The 20,782-nt window shown below is 38.5% G+C and overlaps 1 protein-coding gene across 1 annotated transcript; it reads right to left on the bottom strand.

Annotated features, from left to right (window-relative positions):
• Positions 1 to 385: 385 nt before the first annotated feature.
• On the bottom strand, positions 386 to 18,821 carry TCN1 (transcobalamin 1). Its single transcript, XM_003773997.4, has 9 exons — positions 18,685 to 18,821; positions 14,522 to 14,701; positions 12,753 to 12,887; positions 11,578 to 11,727; positions 7,046 to 7,209; positions 5,844 to 6,027; positions 2,777 to 2,969; positions 855 to 973; positions 386 to 629 (listed from the first exon to the last, which is right to left on the bottom strand). The coding sequence occupies exons 1-9, from the start codon at positions 18,761 to 18,763 to the stop codon at positions 568 to 570; spliced, it is 1,266 nt and encodes a 421-aa protein (XP_003774045.2). The 5' UTR covers positions 18,764 to 18,821; the 3' UTR covers positions 386 to 567.
• Positions 18,822 to 20,782: the final 1,961 nt, after the last annotated feature.

Raw genomic sequence — 20,782 nt, 5'->3', positions numbered from 1 at the left:
TGAAATGGTTCTTGTCCTCAAGGAAGCTACATTGGATTTGGGGGAAATGACATCTATACAGAGAAGTAAACAAAAGGTAAATGAAGGGGGACTGAGATCCCCCTCAATTATCTCTGTTATTTTTTCTGGCTTGAAATCCTGAGATCTTGACTTATTTTTCTTCTTTGAGTCTCAGTTTCATCACATGCCAAATGGAACTAATAAATATTTATTGTCTTAATTTCACAGGCTTGCTGTAAGGAATAAATGATAAAGCAGAGGAAGTATTATGTATTTTAAAGCCATGCTATATTTTCTGCCTAGATTTTCTTAATAGTGGCTGGTCAAAAATTCATTTCTTTAATTTCCAAAGCCTTCTTATTAGCAGAAATGATTAATGATACTATTATTCTTTGAATGTTTATTATGTAAGGAGAGAGACACAGAGAGAGAGCACAAATCTACTTGAATTCCCATGGGGGGCTGAGATGATTGAGGAGAAAGACAGGGGGTTTTCTGTTTCCCAAAAGAATTCTGGGAAGGACTCCACAAATAGAAAGTTGGATGACTCTTTCACTGTTGCTTCCTTCAATATCTACTCAGCCTGACTTCCAGTTTATCACCTTTAGATACTACAAAGTCTGCAACTCCTGTAGGGAGAAATGAGAAAAGACTGAAATCAGATGATGTAAAACTGTAGGTTTCAAATAAAGAGCAATGCTGCAGATTTTAGTTGGTTTCCATCCCTGTGAGCCCTTCTAGGGGCATTTAGTTTTTTTAAAAAATTTCCCGAAACAGAGATTTACACACTGCAAATTCTAAATGAGTGCTCAGAGAATTTTCTGCTGCTGCTTCTTTGTCACATCTTTGCTCACCTTGGCTCAGTGGTTGATCATTATTCAGGAGCTGCCAGTAGGTTCTGTCTTTACTGCTGGCCTCAATACCAGCAACTGAAGTGACATATGGACCCCATTCACTTGACTTTGTTGTGAACCTAGAATAACAGAATCATACAATCTCATGGTTTCTGAGATCTGACAGGTCATCTGATAGGAATCTGTTTCCGTGTGTATAACAAGCAGTCCCCAATTCCCTGCTTGGAAATAGCTAGCATTTATATGGCACTTTAAGACTAATAAATTGCTATATGTGGTATCACATTTAATCCTCACAAACCACCCCAATCAATCAGTCAATAAGTCTTTATTAAACACAATATGAATATAAAAAGAAACAAAGGATATTTCCCCGCCTTCAAGGAGCTTACAATATAATCTCACAATCTGTGAGATAGGTCCTACTATCATCCATATTTTATAGATAGTGAAAATGATGCTGACAGAGGTTAGGACTTTGCTAGGATACCATTAAACATCCAAGGCAGGATTTAGACTCAGGCTTTCCTGATTTGTACCCTGTGCTACCTATTCAACAAGTGAACAGGCTGCTTTAGTTTCTACTTTGGGGTACCTTTATGTGCTTCTAAATTTTTCCTCCTATGATTCAAAATCTGACCCTCTTTAGGTTCTATTTATTACTTCTATTTCTGGCCTCTGAGGCCAAACAGAGTGAGTGTGATCTCTTCTTTACAAAGACAGTGTTTCTAAGTAATTATCGCCTCTCAAAGCCTTCTCTTCTTTAGGCTAATAATCCCACTCCCCTTCCCATCCCTTTTGGGATGTGCTTCAGTTTCTCAATGTTGTCCCTAAAATGTAACATATAGAACTCAACAAGATACCCCAGTTAGTGTCAGAACAAAGCACACATTACCTCCTTTGTTGTGGTCATTATACCTCTTTTAAAGCCAACATTAATTACTTTTTGAGATATAAGGACAGAAATTTGGGAGACTGCAGGAAAGCATAAAAAAGATCACCATCTCCATGCTTCTCTTCCTAGGTTGCTACATGAACTTCTGGGGTACTTGAAATCGCCTTGGTGCATTTGGTGCTTATATGCTTTGGATATTCTGTTGTTACAGGGATCCATTATTTTTTTTCTAACCTGTTTTGTGTTTTATTTTATTAGACAGATAAGATTATACATTAATGCAAAGTAAAATTAAATTGAACAGAAAGATAAATGAGGTAACATTTGTAAAGTGCTTTGCACTTTGATGCATTATATGTGTTATTATTATTAGTAGTATATAAAAAGGAAAATCTCTGTCTGTGCTGCTATGTACTCAAGAACAAGTTCTGAGCAAGAAAGTAGATTTTCTGTTTTCTTGAGGTCTGTTCTTTCTTAATGACCCAGAATCAGATTCTCATTCCCCATCCATCCCCTTATCCTCCTTTTTTGTCATAGGCTCTTCTTTGTGTGTCTCTGTCCCCATTTCTTTCTCTTTCACTGTGTCTAACTCTTTTCCAATAATGTTTCCTTATTCATCAAATAAAATACATAAGATTACAAAGAAAACCAATTATATTGCAATGTAGTTATCAAGATATTAAAAAGAAAACTCACTACTTTAATCCTACTTGTTTACCAGATTAAAGTTTTAAGCAATTTTAAATTAGCTCTTGGGAGTCCATTTTCTCCTAATTTTTATATGACTTTATAATTTCTAACCAGATTTTGCTTACACAATCTGATTCCAGGTATTTTATGAGCATTTAAATCCCTAGCCATCCATATGGCTATTCTTCTTTGCTATTTAGACCTAGAAAGTCCTTAATAAACCTAGACTTTCAGACTTTTCAGAACAGTTAGTTTTCTAATTCTGGAATTATTTGTAGAAGTAGTAAATCCAAATTATAAGCTGAATATGGATCCGAAGTCATTTTAAGAAACATACCCAAATGCCTTTTGGTCTTTTTCTTGAGCTTTCTCCATCACATTCAGGAAGAAAGAGCCCTTTGGCACTGAGACTTCAGTGGATTTTTTAAAGTCTTTAGTGATGAAATCCACTACTTGGTATTTGACTGAAATATTCTCTTGGGACTGGGGAGTGGATTCTGTAATTGTGGGGACAGAGTTGTTGAGATCACCTGCCAGGGACAGAGAAACAAAGAGCAACATTCAGATATATAATGGTTAAATGGCAAACAGAACATGACAAAAAGACCAGAAGGTCCTTGGATGACTCCAAGTCCATTCCAACTCCATTTGGGTCTATTTCCTTAAACCAATCCCTGCCCTCCCCAAAGTTTCCTGATTTCATTAATTAAGACTCAACATTTTGGCAGTTCTGGAGAAAGCTCCATTTGTTAGTTGATTGTAATTTGATGCCTTTGTCTTCTCATTTGGTGTAATTCCTTATATATTTGGGCAGATTGACAAGGGAAATGCACACAGAGAGGGGAGTGTTGTGTGTGTAAGTGTGTGTGTGTCTGTTTGTGTGACAAACAGGTATATTGACAGAGTCAAAGATAGCCAGAAGTAGAGACATAGACGAGATACAGATTTAGAAAAATAGTGAGAGAAACAGGCAAAGAGAGACAGAGACAGAGAATAGAAAGCATCTTGTTAGGTTGTTTCAGTCATGTCTGACTTTTCATGATCCCATTTGGGGTTTTCTTGGTAGAGATACTGGAGTAGTGTGACATTTCCTTTTCCAGCTCATTCTACAGATGGGGAAACTGAGGCCAGCAGCGTTAAGTGACTTGCCCAGGATCACACAGCTGAGACTGGATTTGGACTCAGAAAATTAGTCTTTTTGACTCTAGCGTGTGCTCTGTGCACTATGGTGCCCCAAAGCAGCCCTTGTGTCATCTAGCTAGAGGAGTTTCTATGCAGCACTTGTTTGTCCTTTCTTGGAGGAGGACCATGATATGCAAGTAAGTTGGATTTCAGTGAGAGAGAGCTGTGCAAGGTCACATGTCTCACTTTCCCCTCCTGAACCACTGGGGTCCAGTGGCCAGACATAGATTAGGATGACTGGAGATGGCTGCAGTGGATGCAGTAGGAGACCTGGGCCTTTTTAAGCTAAGGTTTTCAGGTCTCAGTTTGATTGAGGCAATATCCATTCAGTGGTGAAGGCTAAGGAACAATTGAGGCAAAGAATCTTTCACCTAGTCAAAAAAATCTAAATAAATTTTTTTGGGGGAAGACCTTCAGGTCTATATTAAAGAATCAGCCAGTGAAGATTTATTTTGGACCAAAGCAGAAATGAGTGCAGAAATAAATCATCAAGACTCAGTGACCAAATGCACTGTGCTTTGTCTCACTGAGGAGGCATCTAAAAAGATAGTGATGGTAGTAGTTTTGTCTCTGATGTCCTCTTCTCTTCTACTAATTTCCATCAAATCTAGGACATGAAAAAAGTGCAGCGGGGCAGTGGAAGCCGACATTGCTTTAGCCCCTCAGGTTCAATGTAAAGCACAGAAAACCTGGGAACTGGGTTCTTGTGACTTTTCCCAAGATTCGTTAAAAGTTGAACAGAGAACTAAAGAAAAAAGTCTCTCTCTCTTCTTTGGCTGTCCCTTTGAATAAGCTCCAGTTCTCTGAGAAGGGCAACATGCCATGGAAGATTGTACCTTGATGTCTGAAGATCTGGATTTGAATCTCAGACCTGTCACTGATTAGCCGTGAGACCTTGGAAATTACTTCCTCCATATCCACCTTCTTGTTTTCATCTATAGACTAGGAAGAAAAATGTACAGCCCATCCACAAGATGGTTCTGAGGAGGGTACTTTGTAATATTTTTATAGATAAAGGAGAGACTGTATTTCATGAACTTTTCCCAGTTTCACTTTTGTTTTTAACTGCAAGACTGAGCACCATATTTAGTCTATAAAAGTATTTAAGAAATGCTTGATGATTATTTCTTGCACTCATGTTCATTTAGGGTCATCCTATCTGGTCTCTATAATTTCTGCCATACAGAACATCAAGTCACAATTCATTAGAGTCATTCCTTAATTGAGAAGGAAGTTATATGATGCTGTGTTACTTATTCCTAGAAAAGAAAGCAATGTGGAAATGAATTCTAGTGGTCCTGATGAGGGACAGCTTCTAGGGGAAATATAGCAGTGATCCTGAGGTCCCTTTGCCTTAGAGTGCAATTGTTCTAACAATTTTATCTGTCAATGATTCTAACGTCTTCTGGCTTTAGGAATATAATAATATAGTTATATATTTCTTCCCTTAGACTTTAGGGAAGATATATCAGTGATCCTAAGGTCTCTTGACCCTAGTGTATTATTGTTTTAACAATCTGTCTATCAATGATTTTAAAGTCTTCTGGCCTTAATATAGTCCTATAAATATTGCCGAGTGTCAGATAGATAATCTGCTCATCAGTGATAACTAAGTTCCTGAGGCAATAGTGAATAGACCATCCCTCAAACTTATCTGTAAACCATAAAATTAGCAAATAAGTAACATGAAGCTCTGGTCTCTCTAACACTGTCCTATAAATTTATCTTTTTTTTTTCTGGTTCTTTGCTAAATCCTTTTGGAACTGAGCCCGCTTAAGTTGGTGTTACAATTACAATAAATTTTTCTCCTAGCTTGGAGATGGGTTCAAGCCTGTATATTCTTTTGAGACACCTCACAACACCAGCCTGTGACCCCAACCTTTTGAGGGCCCCTTTTGAACCTCAACAGTCCTTGGGACCAGTGAAGGAGGACTGAAATGTCTAGGGCAGAATTACTTTGAAAACTGAACCAATTCACCAGAGCCTTCCTTGTTGACCAATGGCCTAAGGAGACTATCATCCAATCTGTCATTCTGTTAGATGTCACCTTTCCCTCCTCAAGATAGTTAACTATTTCATTTCCAGATGTTGGGTTGAGAATAGCTTCATGGACAAATCATCTCCAGAGGCTTCAATTAGGACCCACACTCCTATGATTCACTTTCATTGGGTGGATTTCCTCTTAGGAAAGAAAAAAGAAGTCTGTTTTAGGATGCTAATACCTGGATTGGACTGACAGGAACCGTGGGTTAAGTCCAAGTAAGTCTTGCCCAGAAGGGCAGGAAACACCTGGCTTGCAGTGATGGGCCTATGGAAGGCTTCAGGAATATGATTTAGAACATTTTGAAGAGTCTTAGTGCAGTTCCAGTCTTTTTCCTTATAATACTGTGAAGTCACAAAAAGGGCCTAATAGGATTCAGAAAGAGAGAACCAAAAATAAATCTCAATTTAAGAAACTATGAAGAAATCTGAAGTTTTTAAGGGATTAGATCTTGTAAGGGAACGGGACAGCAGTCTATTTTGACTCTCCTCCATTTTTCCTAAAAGACACTAGATCCATAAATTTTCCTAGTAGATAAAGGGAATTCTAGGGAAGGAGATACCAATCCCAATCTCTTCTGTTGCTCTATCAAATAATCAGCCAATGAACATTTATTTAGTATCTATTGTGTGCTAAGTACTAGAGGAAGGATGAATAGGATGTAAAAGAAATAGTCCTGGATATTAACTCTTTCAGAGAGCAACAGAATTGTATGGTCAGTCAGTCACTAAACATTTATTAACAGTATTAAAATACTAGGTACTGTATTTTAAGTGAGGATAATACTGAGGATATAAAGAAAAGCAAAAACCAGTCCATTTTTAGGGGATCTAGACAGGATAGATTGATGATAATACAGAAAAGGCACTTTCATTAAAGGGGATATGGTGCTTTGTTTAGCTTACCTGTACTCATTTGTTATAAGAGGGAGTTATGTTGGGAAGGATTCAGGAAGATTCCATTGAGAAGTGACAGTAATATAAAAAAGAAGAGCATCAACAAAAAAATTTTTTAAATGAGAGTGATAGAGACAGAGAGTAAGGGGAGGAGAGACAGAAAGAAAAAAGAGAAAGAGAGGAGGAAAAGAGATAGAGAAAGAAAAAGAGACAGAGAGTAGGGGAGAAAGAGGAAGGAAGGAAGAGGAAGAGACAAAGATAGAAGAAATCAGATACACATAGAGAAAGAAAAGCAGAGCAGAGAGACAGACAGAGACAAAGAAAGAAAGAAAGATAGAGAGAGATAGACACACACAGACACACACAGAGAGACAGAAAATCCTTTTGAAACTTGAACTACACGTTCTGTACCCTTGAGAATAGAGAGCCCAAGACAGGGCATGGCATTATTGCTGATCTTTCTTGTTTTTAATTTTCACAAACTCACCTGCATTGCTCGTCCTGTGCTGTAGATATTTCCAATAATGCCATCTGGTTTTATCTCCTTTAGGATCCTCTCCACAAGCATTCTTATATCATTTCTGATCTCTTTTACATCTGGGTTCTTCCTGTCCACACAAGTCAGAGCCAGGACAGCAAGTGCCCCAGTGTCTGTTAAGAGATTCAGGTCAGAAAAACAGCGTAGGTGTATGTGTTGTGTGTGTGTGTGTGTGTGTGTGTGTGTAAGTAGGCATCTTTCTGTTATCCCAGACTACTTCAGGCTAGTAGATAGAAACCTGGGAAAGGTATATTTTTCATTGCTTTATTCCAGGTTCCTAAGCCTAGAACTGAAGGATATCTCAGACATCACCTATTCTAATCCTATCATTTTATATATTAAAAAAAAAAACTAAGACCCAGCAAGTTTAAATACTTAATATCACATAGGTAGTAAATTTCAGATAGGGGAATTGAACCCAGGACCTCTTAGTCAGAGCTAGTAATGCTTCTAAAATACACTTTATCTTTTATTTTTGTTCCCCACTAATCTATCTAGATGTGTATGTCTTCCCTCTCTTGTGAACCTTAGCCTTATTCTTTGCATATATTATTCTTAATAATGCAGCATGTGTGTGACTTATTATTATAATTGTCATTATATGATGACAATTATATATTATATATAATTATATATACATAATATAATATAATATTAAATATAATGGCATATACAATTATATAATTATATATAATGATGTAATATTATATATTATTATTGACATAATTGTAATTATTATAATTGTTACAAATTATAATTAGGAATATGAATTCCTAATGCAAAGTGGTTCTTTGATTGAGTTAATTTTCATTTAAATGAATTGAATGGGATAAACTGAGTGGAGACCTTTCATAACGTCTTATACCCTAATTGTGACTTGAGACTTTGCAATAACAAGTTGAGCTATACTTAAAAACTGAAGGCAGTCCATTATTTTAGATAAACAAACATTTCCCTTCTGCCTCTCCCACTTCCCCTTTTCATTAGCATTTAAGTACCTAATATGGGTAAAGTATGTTCTGGGGGTTGATATTTAATTTCTTATTCTAAATTCTAATTTCTAAATTAAAACTTTCTAGCCAATGGGGAAAAAAGGTCAGAATGTGGGATGGGGGCTTCTTGTTAAGGTCTATATAATCCTGTGTTTGCAGTTTGTGCTTTGCACTCTTTTACTGACAATACCTTTTCTGTTGGGAAATTGCCCTTTCTGGTGAGATCATAATAAATCCCTTTTTGCTTTTTTATACCTCGACAATCTGATTGTTTTTGTAGTCACTACTGTCCCATGATTTCAATACTTATCGGCGAGCTAAAATTTCCCCAATAGGATAGATTGATACATTATCTGAATCAATTCTCTAGCATTTTAAATTTCAGAGAAGGTGCTGACCTTCCTAGGCAGAGCAAGTTCTTACTGCTTCCTACTTCAATGAAATTTTTTTTCATTTGAGGTTTGCCTTTGTTCTGTATGCTTACTGTATTTACACTCCTATTTTCAGACATCGATCTATGAGAGGGTGAGTTGTAAGTATAATACTTCTAGACACACTATTGCTAAAGCAAAGATCCCAAGTTGATGAGAGCCATGAAATATTTTGACCGGAGGAATTTTGCCAAAGCTCTCTGTACTTCAGTTCTTCTAGAAATGTGTGCCCACGTATACAGCCCAGCAATGATCTTTCTTCTTCTATTACTATTCTTACCTATCTACATCTTATCTCCCTCCTACAAAAGATTGGTAAAATTAGTGATGAAACCCAGAAAAAGGAAGGATGTCTTTGCAGAATACACCCAGATGTCCCAATTCCCTGAATGAGAAATAATTCTTTAGTCTGTATATTTTTCTGTCTGCTTCCTCGTTTTTGTCCCTTTAATAATTCCCTCCTGCCTTGCCAACGTCCTACTATAGATTTTTCTGGCTCTTCCAATGTTCCAATGGATCATTTCCATAATTAACACTTTTTCCTTCATCTTAAAACTTTTTCTTTCTTCTGGCATTCCCTTCGGTTATACTGCTTCCCTTGCCACCTTCTCCATACTCCCTACTCGCTGGTTGTGGTGGGGGCTGGAATACTTCTTGGTTCCACTGCCACTATCTCTTTATGGTCATCACTCAGTGATTTCTCTTCCTTTGTAGTTCATTTAATACAAATTGATCAATTCCAGTCATCCTCTTTCCTTTCTCAATAAATTCAGGGCCTAGTTTATAGTCTTCCTCTCCACCCCATTACTTACCTCATTCTGGGGACTTCCCACTTTCACAACCTATTCAATTCTTACAACTCACCCTTCCATTTCACCTATGCTACAAACTCTTGTTCTTATTGTCACTAATACACATGACCAAAAAATTTTTTTTTATATTTCCATCACCTTCTATATCTTTCAATGTCTAAATCTCCATCCTCATGACCTTCAGTCTTCCCATTCCTCAGTGGATACCAGACAGGACGGGATATCAGGCTTTTCCTGAAGCATTCATTTCTACTCTTGCTATATTATTTTCTCTTTAAAATTTTGACTGAAACAGTTCAACCCTTCCTGATCCTCTTCTCTTGAATCTCTTATTCTCTTCTCTTGAGGGTAATCTTGATTTGTCAACCCCTAGCTATGGATCATTCCCACCATACACCTCTTTCACTTTCACTGACATTAAAACTGAATTGGAAGGGATCATGAAATTGTGACTATTTGAAATAGACCCCATGTAATTGGGTCTGTTACAAATTGATAGTAGTTATGCCACTAGCCAGGCACTTATTATTTCTCCCTATTCTATCCAACATCGTAGCTGTTCCAAACCTTTTTTTCCCTCCCTTTCCCTACAATTTCTGCTAAGGACATTTGCTTCACCAAAAAGATTAAGGTCATTTTCCAAGCGTTCCCGACATATTCCTCTAACACTATCCCCCACTCCCTCCCCTTCTCTGCTAAACTCATCGAAAAAAGCCATCTAGGCTCATTAGTGCTTCTACTTCATTTTTTCCTCTGAATCTTCTAAATCCCCTTTAGTAAAGTTTGTGACCTCATCAGTCAACAGAAATTGTTCTCTCCCAAGTTACTGATGATCTCTGAAATGCCATATGTAATGTCCTCTTCTCAGTGTTCATCCTTTTTGACCTCTTGGCAGTCTCTTACAGTTTTGACCACCTTTTGTTGAGTAAGTTCTCTTTTCTGCATTTTCCTTACTCAGCTCTTTCTTAGATCTCTTCACATCTGATCCCCCTTCCTTTTCAGTTCATTTTGCTGGGTCTTCATTCCAGTTATAACCATTAATCAAGATTCTATCCTGGTTTTGCTTCTTTCTCTCTACACTCTTTCATTTGATTTTATCATTAATTTCTGTACAATTATTCTCTCTATGTAGGTAGCAGACTGGGCCAGTGGATAGAGTATGGGACCAATGTTTGTGAAGACATTTTTATGAGTGCAAATTTGGCTTCATACTTAATACTTGTATGACCCTGTTTGCCTCAGTTTCCTCATCTGCAAAAAGAGCCGGAGAAAGAAATGACACACCACTCCAGTGTCTTTGTCAAGAAAACCCTACTGGGCTTATGTGGAGATTTGGGCATGACTGAAAAATGACTGAACAACATGATGATTCCCATCTCTCTCTTCCCTCCCATCCCCCTCTCCATCTCTCTGTTTCTCTGTCTCTCTCTTTCTCTCTGTCTCTCACTTCCTCTTCTTTCTTCTGAGCCCCAGTCCTATGTCACCATTTAGCTATTAGAAATCTTGGACTGGATATCCCAAGAGCATTTCAAACTCAACATGTCTAAAACAGCTTATTTTTGTCTCCCCTAAACCCTATCCTCTTCTGAATAGAAGTCAAGAGCAGTTACCATCATCCTAGTCACCAAGTTTTAGAACCTCAATTTTATCTTTGAATTCTCTTTAGCTCACTCATAATCCAATCAGTAACAAAATCTTATTTATTTCCATAGAATGTCTCTCATATTCACACCATTCTTCCATTTATTTATATAACTTACATTGAACTTGAGGCCCTCATATGTCAGCTGGACTACTGCATGGTTTTCATGTCTCAAGTCTTTTCATATTAAAATCCATTCTACACTTGGCTGCCAAAATGATTTTCCTAAAGCTTAGGTCTTTCCATTCACTTCCTTGCTCAGTAAACTTCAGTACTTCTCTATTACTTCTGGAATCAAACCCACTATCTTTTGTTTGGCATTAGAAGCTCTTCATAATCTGACCCCTTCCTACTTTCTATCTACTCTATATTTATCTTTCATGTTTTAATTCATCCATATTGTCTCCTCCTTTAGAATGTAAGACCCTTTCTTCTCTGTACTTCCAGATATCAGTACAGTACCTGGCATATAGAAGGAGATTATTAAATGCTTCTTGATTGATTGACTATTCCCTAAAATATCTATCTGGGACATTTCTAAATTTCTATTTTGATTTCTCACTAGAATTTTGTGTAGGAAGGATAGTCTGGTGTTATTACTCACCAACAGAGAACTGTTCATTATAATACTTCTTTGAGTCCACAGAAAAGAGATCAGCAATTTTGGAGGTTGAATAGGTTCCATTCAGAAGACATATGGCCAAGACATCTAAGCCAAGCTGGTAATAGGTAGTCAATGGGTGACCATGTTTATCTGATGGGAAGCAAAGAATAAATATCTTATCCATAGAAGGAAAACAAGAAAGCTATATAGCCAAATAATATTTTTTCCTCTCCCTCTTTCATCCTATTCCTCTCTAGTTCCCGTCACTGCTCTTCATTAAATAAATTTGGATAATAGATATGAAATCTGTAGGAAAAGATAGGAATTTATCCTCTGGAGGAGGAAATGGCCAGAAAGTCTTTGAAAGAATCCTGAAATCAGAAGGGACTTTGGAGATCATGCAGTCTAACTTCTTATTGAATGCAGAAATTATCTCTTCACCATATTTCACAGTTGTCTATCAGGTCTGTGCTTGAACCCTTCCTTCAGTGTGGATCTCATCACACTGGTTTCATGTTGGATGGTTCTAAATGTTAGCTAAATTTTTTGAGCTGGAATATGCACCTTGCAACTTCTGCCAGTTGGTCTCGAGACTGCATTCTTAAGTAACAGAGAGATTTACTTTTCATGGGCTAAAATTGTGAAAGTATTAAGCGCAGAATTTCATGCTTGAAAGGTTTATTGTGAATTTTATAGATGCCTTATTAATTCATTTTATTCCAATGTCTGACACATAATAGGTGCTTAGTAAATGCCCATTGATTTATTGTCAATCATTAAAATCAGTCCCTATACCAAAAGTAGAACTCTGAATTCCTGTTTCTCTAAGAAATGTCTTTCAATAGAATACAGTACAGTCCTTCTCTGTCTTCTTGTAGCACTTGGTTATCCGTCTGACTGTGATACGTTTGTAGATTCAGACACTAGCTGTGATTATTATTCTCACTATCTTGTCTTCTCCTTATGCACCAAGGGATAGAGAACTAGGAAATACTTCATGATATCTAGGGCAGCTCGTAGGACACTATTTGATTGATAGAAAAAAGGAAGCCATGGACATGGAGAGAGGGAGATTAGTTAGTCTGCAAAGATGTAGTAGAACAGAGGAGGAAAGATAGAACATAGAAGTGGATAAATGAATGAAGAAAAGCAGTCTTTGATGGAGAGGGTCTTACCAATACTGTCTACTTCCGCTTGGAACTTCTGTTCAAGTTTTTTGACCAATTCATAATCTTTTATAATACATGTCTGGCAGGCAGCAGTCAATGCCAGTAAATCCAGAGCAAACTGTCCTGAAGTTACAGCGTCATCTTAAAGGAAACATACATGTCTGAGTAGGTGAATGATTTTGACATAGTTGATCTTATTAGAGAAAAAACTGGACATAGACTCAGAAGACCTGGATACAAGTTCCCGTCTGATAGAGAATCACAGAATTTTAAACTTGGGAGAATGTTCATTGACCATTGAATCCATTCCAAACCTTCTGTAAAATCCATGAAAGAAATCATCCAGCCTTTGCTTAAAAATCTCTGGAGAGGGGAACCCACTGCTTCTTAATGTGAATTCTTGTGATTTTTAAATCTATGGCTCCTCTCCTCCCCACATGGAATCGAAAAGAAAGAGTCCAATCTTTCCTATAGATGCTTGAACACAGGCATTGTATCTTGAGCTTTCTCTTTTCCAGCTCAAATAGCCCCAGTTCCTCAACTGAAGGACTCAACATCCTTCACCATCAGGTTGGATGCTCTCCAGATCATCAATGACATTCATAAAGGGTGACAGCCAGAACTGAACATGATACTTCAGGTGTAGTCTAACCAAAGCAAAATGACATAGACATTTAAAAAATAATGGATTTTAGAAAGCTTACGAGTTTTTCATTTATATAGGTTCCTCTTTTCTAGATTTTAAAGAATGAGACGTCATTTACTTTTCTATATCATGGAGAATGAGAGAGGACTTCAGAAGAGTAAATGTTGTCCTAGGAAAAGAATATTTTGCAAGCTAAATACTCTCAAGCTTGGCTTCTAATTCTTGGTGAAGCTCTAAAATGTGTTGGATAAAAGACGTTTAGTGGATATTTAGAAACATTGGTGGTGATTGCACAGAGAGAGCATGGTTTCTGTGAGAAGAGGTCATGGGGGTATTGAGGTGGCCTAAATACAATCCTGGATTTTAAATTAGAGTTTCAATCCTGCCTCACATTTATTAAATGTGTGATCCTGGGCAAATTACTTTCCTTCTTGTGAGTCTCAGAATTCCCTATCTGTAAAATAAGGGCACTAAACTCAATTACCTTTAAGGGTCCTTGCAGCTCTAAATCTATAATCCTATGGCAAATGCTAAATCCTTTTTTGATAGGATTATTAAACTGATTGATAAGAGGAACTCTGTAGATTTTAGAGCAACCATTGTCAATTACTATTTCTATTTTTGACATATTTCCTACTTCACATTTACCAATTGAATGTTCATGGACAGGTCATTAACCTTGTGCTTTATTTTCCTCCTCTTTAACATGGGATTATGATATATACATGTATTTGATATGCTTTAGTACTGTTTCAAGAAAGCTTTTTCTGCAGTGTATAGAACAATACACATACTATCTCACTCATTTGATGGATCTGTTAATTTTACTAAACTTTTTTTCATCTTCCCTCCCCTGCCCTTCTCTTAAAAACTTTAGCTACCAGGTAAGGCTCTCTGGGTAGGGGAGTAGGAAACGGAATATTTGGAAAAGTAGGCTACAGGTATCCTAAAATTCATAATGTTCAAAAATTATAAAATGTGAAACAAGTGTGGGGTATTAAAAACAAAACAAACCAAAACTTGCTAGTTAAAGCTTTACTGTATCTTTACCCAACACTGGTTGGGTAGCTTGGATGGGCCCCCTCGTTTTTGTTTATTTTGTTCCTTTAAAGGAGATCATCATTCTTACCACATTGCATGATGTTTAGCTTGACTTGGTTCAGGAAGGTTGTCTCGGCCTTTGGGTAGTGTTGGTCCACGAATTTGAGGGCCATCAGGACGTGGGAAGCTATGCTTGAGTAGGGATCGTTGGAATTCACCATTGTGTTTATCAGAAGAGCTAACTTGTCCTTCTCTTTACTGCTTACCTCTGTGATAAGGGAGGAAAAGAGAAAATCACAGGCATAGCAGGAAAAGGCCAAGCTCAACACCATTTAGTCTAGTTCTTCTTCTTCTTCTTTTTTTTTTACAAATGGAGAAACTGAGGCTCAGGGAGAGATAGTAGTCTTCTAAGAGCATGGAGCAAGTCAGTGGCAGAGCTGGGACTAGGATTCAGGTCTATCACCATCATCAGTATCACTGCTAGCATTTATAAAGCACTTTCAAGTTTGTTAAGCACATTGCCTACATTGTTTCAAATGATGTTCACAACAGTCCTAGAAAGTAGACAGTATTATTATCCTCATTTAACAGATGAAGAAATTGAGGCTGAAATCTTTGCCTAAGGTTATACTAGTAAGTTGGAGGAGGAAATGGCAAATCACTCCAGTATCTTTGCCAAGAAAACCCTAATTGGGGCCATGAAGAGTTGGACAAGACTGAAATGACTGAATAAATAAAAGGAAGTAAGCGTCTGAGACAGGCTTATTAGTATGTTAGTTAAATGTCTGAGAAAAGATTTAGATTTAGTCTTCCTGATCTCAACTTCAGCCCCCTCTCAGGCCTTTCCTTTGTTCCTTTCTATATACATGATGAAGCTTTTCTCATCTCCATCACCAGTGACCATAATCCATTGCAGTGTAACAATTATCTATTAAACATCAACTAAGTGTAAGGCACAAACTAAAAACAAAGAAAAATGATCTCTATTTTGAAGAAGTTTCCATTTTCTGGGGAAACTCAATGCCTAAACAGATAAGTCAATAAAGTATAACACAAAAAAGGAAGAAACAATTAGAGGGAGCAGTGTCCTGAGACCTCAGTGAATGGGAAAAGTTTGATATTTCTTCAAAAGGAAACTATAAATTAATCAGGTTATGGGATCAGGTTCCTGTTTTCTCCCCTGCTTTTCCTCCATGACAAACAGTTCCCAGGACATGGGTGAATAGTACAGTTCTGGGAATGTATAGATCAGACTGACCTGGCCCTTATCTACTCAGCCCATACATTGAGAGCACATGTCTCAGAGTCAGCCAAAGGCATGCCTTTGTTTAAGGTTGAATTTATGGGTTGCTTCCCCATTCGCTGTAGCTTTCGTGCTTAGAATGTAAGGTCACATTCTCAGCCAATGAGGATGAGCAGAAGGGGAGGATGGTGTTGCGTCAGGGAACATATATATTGCCTCTCCTTGGCTCCCCGCTTTCACCTCTTGTATGGTGGGGGTGACACCCACGTCTCATGAGAAACGAATAAAACTTTTTCTTTATACCTTGAGAGAGCTCTGAAATTTATTGGGTGGGTTATGTACCACACATCAGTGTGGCTCTTGGCCTTCTATGTGCATCCTGGGCCTTCCATAGAGGGAAAAGATTGACAATAACCTTGAGAGAATCAGTAGGAAGAGCACAGCCATTGACCAATCTTCCCTGGCAGGGAAACTCAAGTTATGAACAAATAGAAGAAAGCTTCCTATGTGATGAAGAAATCCCCTGGCTTGAGGGAACCCCAGCATCAAGACTAGAAGTAAACAGTAATTCTTTATCTATAAGGTGATCTCATTTTCCTCCCCCCAAAGAAATGGTAGCCATAAAGACTCTAAGGGGAGATGGAAGAAATGAAGGAAGAAAGAATGAAATCAGAGTTCTTGAGGGAAAATGTGGAAGAATAGAAAGTGAAAAACTTTATCCAAGGTATGCAGCTTTGGAAAGAGATGGATGACTCCTGTTCTGGACAAAAATCACTTGGTGATTCTAGACCTGATTCTTTTGGGGAGTGACAGTGGAGTCCAGAGTTGGATGGATAATTCTCCCATTCCATCCTAAGGACTGGTGGAGACATAGGAGATTGTTTATAAGAGGGATGAGAGTACAGACCCAGAAGGGAGCAAATATTATGAGTGAATGCTCTCTTGATTTGACCATTGAGAACTTTGGTCACTGGTAACTTTGGGGAGATCAGCTTTAGTTGAGTGATGAGAGTTAGGTTGCAAAGGTTTAAAGACTGATTGAAATGAGAGAAAGAGGAGGAAGAGTTTCCCCAAAAGTTTGACTATCAGAGGGAGGAAAAACATGGAACAATATCTAGAAGAATTGTTAGAGTTGTAAGTTTTTTTTCCCCTAAGGAATTAAGTTCCGTTCTTCCTGACTCCAGGCCCAGCATTCTCACCATTGTGTCACCTACCTGTCCTTGGAAGTTCCAGAGATCTAGTTGTTAAATATTCATCAGTGTACTTATGTCTGAAGGGATGACATTCGGAAGATTTAGGAGAACAGATAGAAAAGTACCTTGTTCATCTCTGGGACAGGCGCCCTTTGAAGTAGTAAAAGGCTATCATCTAGGATCACGGGGATTACCCAAGGACCCCCATTGAGAAAAAACTAAGAAGCAGGGACTATTCTTGTTCTCTTCTCTCTGGCTCATCTATCCTGGAATTAGGACTTAGTTTCCATGGATAATCTGTCTTGACATTGATCAAAGGCCAGGAGTGAGGATGTGCTGTGGGGCTAGGAAGGGGACAGTGTCAGTGACCCCACCCCTTGTACCCACAATGGGAGTACTGTGTTGTTACCCCTTACTAGATATTTTTTCATAAACATCCTGTTTGGCACCCTTCCTGGAGTAGAGAGCTTGCCCTAAGTTCCTGGTCACCACCTTCCCATCAGATTCCTGGGCTCCTGCCCTCTGTGCTTTAGTGAATTTTGTTCTTTTCTTATTATTCTCTAAGAGCCCAGGGTACATGTTTCTCCGAGGCTGAAAGGTTTATGCACAAGTTTAGAAGGAGGTAGTGAAGAGGTTGTTAGTCCCATTTTATGGATAAAGATAGTTAAGCTCAGAATGGTTACAAGACCTTCCTAAGATCACACAGCCAGTAAATTTTAGATATAGTATTTGTACCTTGTGACTTGCATCTAAGTGGAAAACCAGACAAAGATTCCCTAAGAAAATCTCCCCTGTAGAAACACAACTGAGAAATCAATGACTTTAAAGAGCAGCCTGGACCAAATTAATTCCTTATACAGAATAAGGGGTTGGACTTCAGTCACCTTTCCCAGGACAGCTAGATGTAGCAGTGGATAGAGCATCGGGTCAGGAGTCAGCAAAATAAGACATTGTTGTGAGTTCAAACCTGACCTCAGATACTTCCTAGCTGTATGACTCTAGGCAAGTCCCTTTCCCCTCTCTGCCTCAGTTTCCTCATCTCAAATGAGCTGGAGAAGGAAATGGCCAACCACTCCAGTGTCTTTGCCAAGAAAACTCAAACAGAGTCAATGGAGGGTCTGAAGTTGCTGAACAAATTCCTCACCTATCAGAGGGGGATGTTGGATTTAGTGCCTTTCATAGCTTTTTAAATAGTAGCTTCTAAGTAGAGCTTCTTCCTCACAGTAGAATGTTTACTTCCATTATGCTATTTTGTGCCTTTCAAGAAATGAACTCCTTGCCCTCAACAGCCACCCGCTTCATACATCCACCCTCAGGAGCAGACTTGATGGAACAGCCTTGAGTTCCTGCTCTCAAAAAGCAAGGTCATCAATCTGTGGGTCTGGAACAGAATATCTAGGCATGTCACTTGATTTGTCAGTGCCAGGCTTCTCTCCAAGACTAAAAGTTGAACATATGCCCATCTGCCTTGGTACATAGAATTTCCTCATGGAGTTCCCTACTCCAAAGAATAATCTGGTAGAGCACAGAAAATAATGTGCACGACCCAGGGTTTACAAGAGGCTTTACAAATGCAGATTTTCTTTTTTCATTACACAGATAGTTCATAGAATCATAGATTTGGAGGTAGAAGGAATCTTAAAGGCCATATGGACCCACTTCCTCATTTTAGAGATGAGAAAACCTCAGTAGTCCAGGTGACCCATTGATGGTCACTCCAGATATCAGCAATAGTCTGATGCCCCTATTTCCCATAATCACCTCATCCTTAGGAGGGATCGATTAATGCACTGCTATGAGCCAGAATTCACTTACCGCAGATATTGCAGAGGTGAGCCGGGAAGAGGGAAAAGAGGAGAAAGCCCACTGGGGACAGCCATTGGGAGACCCTCATCTTTCTACTTGTGGTCTCCTCTTCCTCCTCCACTGTGTTAGATTACAAAGTGTGAGTCTGGGTATTTATTGGGCAACGAGTAGAGAATGACTGACTGGTGCTCCTCCCCTGCGTTGCCTCACCCCTTTCTGTTCCACAGAAGTTGAGCAAAGGCCAGGAGGGTGGCTGTGCAGGACAGCTCTTGGGGAGGTATTTGCCCAGAAATAAGTCAGAAAAGGGCCACAAATTTCCCCGGAACTTGGGAGTTGCTGTCATGTCTACCATATGTTAAATAACAATCAGTTTATTATTGAACATGACCTTAGTCTTCACTTCCAGGACTTTCCTACATTGTCCTCTAGTGAACCATTCCTTCGTCTTCCCCACAGTCAGGAGACCCCAAATCCAGAGCTGCCATAGTTGGTAGAGTCCCATCCCTTAATGACTAGCATGGGCTAGTGAGTAGAATTCTCTGTGTCTTACAACCTCCTCATCTATAAAATGGACATTGTCCACAAAGTTGTCCCAAGAACCGAATGAGATATTTATAAATTGCTAATTAAAACTAGATGTCATTATTTAGTCTAAGGTTCTCATTTTATAAAAAAGAAAATGGAGTCATATTATGACTTTGTATACCCTACTGCTTTTCATGTTACCTGGGATCTAGTAGGAGCTTAATTGTTGATTGATTATTTCCCTATTTGACTGCTAATAAGGAGTGGGATAAAGTGGGAAGATCCTTCTCATATAGCTGTGCCATCAGTCCTCCTGCCTTCAGCCTCTCCAGTGGTATCTGTCTGCTCTTCTGCAGCATTTTACCTTATTTCCTCCACCTTGCCACTGATTCTCAGGGGAAAACAAGAACATGTTATCTCTCTACTGTGCCCAGTAGACAAGTGGGACTGGACTAAGATAATTGGTGTAAGTCACAAAACATTCAGTAGTGTAAGCCAAATAATAGTAAATTAGTAAAATAGTCAAAAAATAGTTGGACTGCCTTTGTCAGTCGGCATGAAGAGCAAGCACATGCATTTAGACATTTTTAAATAGTTCTAATTATGTATTGCGCAGTGGATAGAGAGTTGATCTCAGATTGAGGAAGTCTGAGGTTTAAGTCGGGTCTTTGACACACACACACACACACTGTCACAGTATGTGCCCCTAGGCATGTCACTTGATTTGTCAGTGCCAGGCTGCTCTCCAAGACTAAAAGTTGAATATATGCCCATCTGCCTTGGTACATAGAATTTCCTCATGGAGTTCCCTACTCCAAAGAATAATCTGGTAGAGCACAGAAAATAATGTGCATGACCCAGGGTTTACAAGAGGCTTTACAAATGCAGATTTTCTTTTTTTATTACACAGATAGTTCATAGAATCATAGATTTGGAGGTAGAAGGAATCGTAAAGGCCATATGGTCCCACTTCCTCATTTTAGAGATGAGAAAACCTCAGTAGTCCAGGTGACCCATTGATGGTTACTCCAGATCATCTGATTCCAAAGGCGGTGCTATTAAGATTTATAACTCACTATTGGATTTTAGTCTAGTAAGAGATGATAAAATGTGCATATAGACAATATGATCAAATAAAGAATATGACAAGTGAATAAAAACTGTATAAAGATTATGAGAGAAGATGAAGGTAAAATAACTTCCAGCCTAGAGATTCATGAGTTGAGCCCTAAAGGATTGTGGGATAGAAACTGAGGGAAATGTTGGGGATGGGAAAAGGGCATTTTATACACAAGGATCTATATGAAGAGCAAAGGTGAAGAGCTGGAAAAGCATGGACTGCATTCAGAGAAAAGTGGAAAGGCCAGTCCGGTGTGACTGATGTGTTGGATTCATTAGCCAGGAAGTTGGCTCAGCAGGAATAGAATTGAAGCTTAAATGTCACTGAGCCTTCAGGAATCAGAAGAAGTCTATGATAAGGAGTTGTTCCAATAGCCACCACAGCTCTACCACCATTTCATCCAGGACACTTTCCCTTAACCCTCCTGGGTCTCTTCATTATCTGCATTCAGTGACTGGGGGA

Source organism: Sarcophilus harrisii, chromosome 6, assembly GCF_902635505.1.
Source record: "Sarcophilus harrisii chromosome 6, mSarHar1.11, whole genome shotgun sequence".
In the NCBI taxonomy this organism is placed as follows: Eukaryota; Metazoa; Chordata; class Mammalia; order Dasyuromorphia; family Dasyuridae; genus Sarcophilus; species Sarcophilus harrisii.
This window is presented reverse-complemented; position numbering and strand designations above follow the sequence as displayed.

What these genes read in the sequence shown, in the direction of transcription:
- TCN1 (XM_003773997.4), bottom strand. Translation starts at nt 18,763, where the DNA reads ATGAGGGTCTCCCAATGGCTGTCCCCAGTGGGCTTTCTCCTCTTTTCC. An exon ending in AAAGACCAAAAGGCATTTGG is followed by an intron (nt 974 to 2,776) that starts GTATGTTTCTTA and finishes CTGTTATTCTAG; the next exon opens with GTTCACAACAAAGTCAAGTG. An exon ending in TGATCAACCACTGAGCCAAG is followed by an intron (nt 630 to 854) that starts GTGAGCAAAGAT and finishes TTCTCCCTACAG; the next exon opens with GAGTTGCAGACTTTGTAGTA.